The sequence below is a fragment of the Somniosus microcephalus genome, chromosome 4 (assembly GCF_052327205.1).
Source record: "Somniosus microcephalus isolate GS21.2 chromosome 4, FLI_Smic_1.0, whole genome shotgun sequence".
Classification (NCBI taxonomy): Eukaryota; Metazoa; Chordata; class Chondrichthyes; order Squaliformes; family Somniosidae; genus Somniosus; species Somniosus microcephalus.
This window is the reverse complement of record NC_140990.1, coordinates 13830287-13833967: the sequence shown is the minus strand read 5'-3', so window position 1 is coordinate 13833967 and position 3681 is coordinate 13830287. Positions and strand designations below refer to the sequence as shown.

Sequence of the window (3681 nt, the reverse complement as noted above, 5' to 3'; positions counted from 1 at the left end):
CAGTACTGATGGAGAGCTGCACTGTTGGAGGGGCAGTACTGAGGGAGCACTGCACTGTCAGAGGGGCAGTACTGAGGGAGCGTTGTGCTGTCGGAGGGGCAGTACTGAGGGAGCGCCGCACTGTCGAATGGTCAGTACTGAGGGAGCGCTGGATTGTCCGTGGGGCAGTACTGAGGGAGCGCCGCACTGTCAGAGCGGCAGTACTGAGGGAGCGCCGCACTGTGGGAGGGGCAGTACTGAGGGAGCGCTGCACTGTGGGAGGGGCAGCGCAGCACTCCCTCAGTACTGGCACCTCGTGTCGGCCCTGGATTCTGGGGCTCGAGCCTCTGAACATTGGAACTCAACCCCATAACCTTCTGACTCTGAGGAAAGAGAGCGTTTTACCCACCGAGCCTCACCTGAAAGTTGTGTTTGGTGGTATCCAGTGATTGTGTTGTACCGTGTTGAAAATAAACTCTTCCTCACTCCGCCCCTCCCTTTCTCTGTATGTTGCCCTTCATTGCAAGAGGATTTGAGTACAGGAGCAAGGATGTCTTACTACAGTTATACAGGGCCTTGGTGAGACCACACCTGGAGTACTGTGTGCAGTTTTGGTCTCCTCAGCTAAGAAAGGATATACTTGCCATAGAGGGAGTGCAGCGAAGATTCACCAGACTGATTCCTGGGATGGCAGGACTGTCGTATGAGGAGAGATTGGGTCGACTAGGCCTGTATTCACTAGAGTTTAGAAGAATGAGAGGGGATCTCATTGAAACGTATACCATTCTGACCGGGCTAGACAGACTGGATGCAGGGAGGATGTTTCCCCTGCCTGGGGGGTCCAGAACGAGGGGTCACAGTCTCAGGATACGGGACAGGACATTTAGGACCGAGATGAGGAGAAATGTCTTCACTCAGAGGGTGGTGAACCTGTGGAATTCTCTACCACAGAAGGCTGTGGAGACCAAGTCAATGAATATATTTAAGAAGGAGATAGATAGATTTCTAGACACAAAAGGCATCAAGGGGTATGGGGAGAGAGCGGGAATATGGTATTGAGATAGAGGATCAGCCATGATCATATTGAATGGCGGAGCGGGCTCGAAGGGCCGAATGGCCTTCTCCTGCTCCTATTTTTCTATGTCTCTATGTAACCACCAATTCTGGCCTCTTGCGAATCCCCCCTGATTTGCATCGCTCCGACATTGGCGGCCGTGCCTTCAGCTGCCTTGGCCCTAAGCTCTGGAATTCCCTTCCTAAACCTCTCCGGCCTCTCTACCTCTCCTCCTGTAAGACGCTCCTTAAAACTTGCCTCCTTGACCGAGCTTTTAGTTGCCTGTCCTTACATCTCGCTCTGTGGCCCGGCATCACATTTCGGTTCTGATTTACGCATCTCGCTTTACTGTGTTTAAGGTGCTGTATCAATGAGGCTCGTGTCGGACGCCAACCCTTAACCGTTGCACCTTCTCCTTTCCAGGGCCCGCTCTCCCTGCCTGCCTCGGTGGCGCCGTGCGGCCCCATCCTGAGGGACCGCCCCCTGGCCAGCGGCAAGTCCAAGAAGATGGTCAACAAGGACAGCGTGGAGTACCGCCTGAGGCGCGAGCGCAACAACATCGCGGTGCGCAAGAGCCGGGACAAGGCCAAGCGGCGCAACATGGAGACCCAGCAGAAGGCCATGCAGTTCATGTCGGAGAACGAGAGGCTGCGCAACAAGGTCGAGCAGCTCTCGCAGGAGCTCGACACACTCCGCGGCCTCTTCAGGCAGCTGCCGGAGGGTGGCGCCACCCACCAGAGGCCGTAGCGGGGGTGGGGCAGTACCCGTTCTCATAACCCCCCCCCCCAACCTCCACCGCACGCCACCCTCACCTCGACTTACAACCCTAGGGCCCACCAGCCAGCCAGCTGTCCGAGCCCCCAGTCCATCATACGGGAGGGAGGGAGGGAGGGAGGGAAAGTTGAGTTGGCCAAGGTTGGCATTTCGCCTCGAGTGAACTTCTACACCGACCAACCCAATGAAATGGGGCGTTGATCAGCCGGGTGGGGTTTGGTGGGTCTGCTGGCTCTGGTGAGCCTGCTGGGGTTTCTGTTGCGCAGAATTAGATTCGGTCGGGTGTTTGTATTCGTTGGAACAAGTGGGGTTTAATGGTTGAAGTGGGGGGTGGGGTTTGTTCAGTTTCCTGGAGCCCTGTTGGGTCAGCTGGGATATTCTTCTCTTGGGTGGGCTTTGGTCGGGCTGGCGAGATTTGATTGGGTTCTTTTCGGTTGTGATGGGCTTCTTTGGGTTGCTTTGGGTTCTGTTGGGTTGTAGATGGGGTTTGTTGTCTTGTGGTGGGGTTTTGTTGGGTTGGTAGGGGTTCTATGGGGTTGTGATGGGTTCTGTTGGGCTCCGTTGGATTGTGATGGGTTCTGTTGGGTTGTGGTGGGTTCCCTTGGATTGTGATGGGTTCTTCTGGGTTGTGACGGGTTCCCTTGGATTGCGATGGGTTCTGTTGGGTTGTGGTGGGTTCCCTTGGATTGTGATGGGTTCTGCTGGGTTGTGACGGGATCCCTTGGATTGCAATGGGTTCTGTTGGGTTGTGACGGGTTCCCTTGGATTGCGATGGGTTCTGCTGGGTTGTGATGGGTTCCCTTGGATTGCGATGGGTTCTGATGGGTTCTGATGGGTTCCCTTGGATTGTGATGGGTTCTGCTGTGTTGTGATGGGTTCCCTTGGATTGCGATGGGTCCTGTTGGGTTATGGTGGGCTTTGTTGCATTTTTCTGGGTTGGGATGGGGTTCCTTTGGGTTGGGATGGGTTTCCTTGGGTCCCGTTATGATGCTGGCTTGTTAACTCAGACAATATACTGTATATAAACCTATGACCAGATGGGGCTTCACCTTCATCTTTCTTCAAGTGACAGCTTTCGGCTCCCAGGACACCGGAGACACACCATTGCACGACTAGCTTGTGCACGAGGACTATATATTGGCAGGAACCCTGACTCTGATCCTACACTCAGCCCGTGACTTCAAAGTAAAGCGTTGCTTAAATCTCAACGTCCAGTAACAATCTGGACCACCTGCCAAGGTCGCCAGGTGCATCCTGAGCTGGCTGGTGCGGTGGCGGCATTGTTAGCTGGCACTCTCCCACCCAACGTGACATCTCCGACATGGGGGTCGTAGCTACGGCAACGTTTTGACGCAGCTGCTTCTCATTCGGATCATAGGATCCCATCGGATACACGGCACAGAAACAGGCCATTCGGCCCAACCAGTCCGTGCCAGCATTTATGCTCCACTCGAGCCTCCTCCCGTCTTTCCTCATCTAAATCTATCAACATAACCCTCTATTCCCTTCTCCCTCATATGTCTGTCCAGCCTCCTCTTAAATGCATCTACACTATTCGTGTTATAAATCTCATCATTCATCAACAAACTACTCGCGAAATAATGCTGGACGGCCAGCTGGTGGCGCCGTCCAAGGAGTATAAATACTCGGGCATCGGCCCCAGCTTTCCAGGGACATTTTGTAACACAAGGAACTAGTGAAGTACAACTAGACCTCCATGTTCTGAAACAAGTTGATTAAATTGATGTAATAAAACTCACTACGCACTTGGTTTGAGTATAAAGCAAGGCTTTAATCAACTTGTTTCAGAACATGGAGGTCTAGTTGTACTTCACTAGTTCCTTGTCTTACAAAATGTCCCTGGAAAGCTGGGC

At 53.5% G+C, this 3681-nt stretch overlaps 1 protein-coding gene across 1 annotated transcript in view; it reads left to right on the top strand.

The window, feature by feature from the left end:
- The window catches only part of LOC147118326 (CCAAT/enhancer-binding protein epsilon-like), a 4982-nt gene extending 3078 nt beyond the window's left edge, over window positions 1–1904 (top strand). Inside the window, exon 2 of the mRNA XM_085983712.1 lies at window positions 1457–1904. Coding sequence (XP_085839838.1) covers window positions 1457–1780 — 324 coding nt within the window. The 3' untranslated portion in view covers window positions 1781–1904. The remainder of the gene's footprint in view (window positions 1–1456) is intronic.
- Window positions 1905–3681: the final 1777 nt, after the last annotated feature.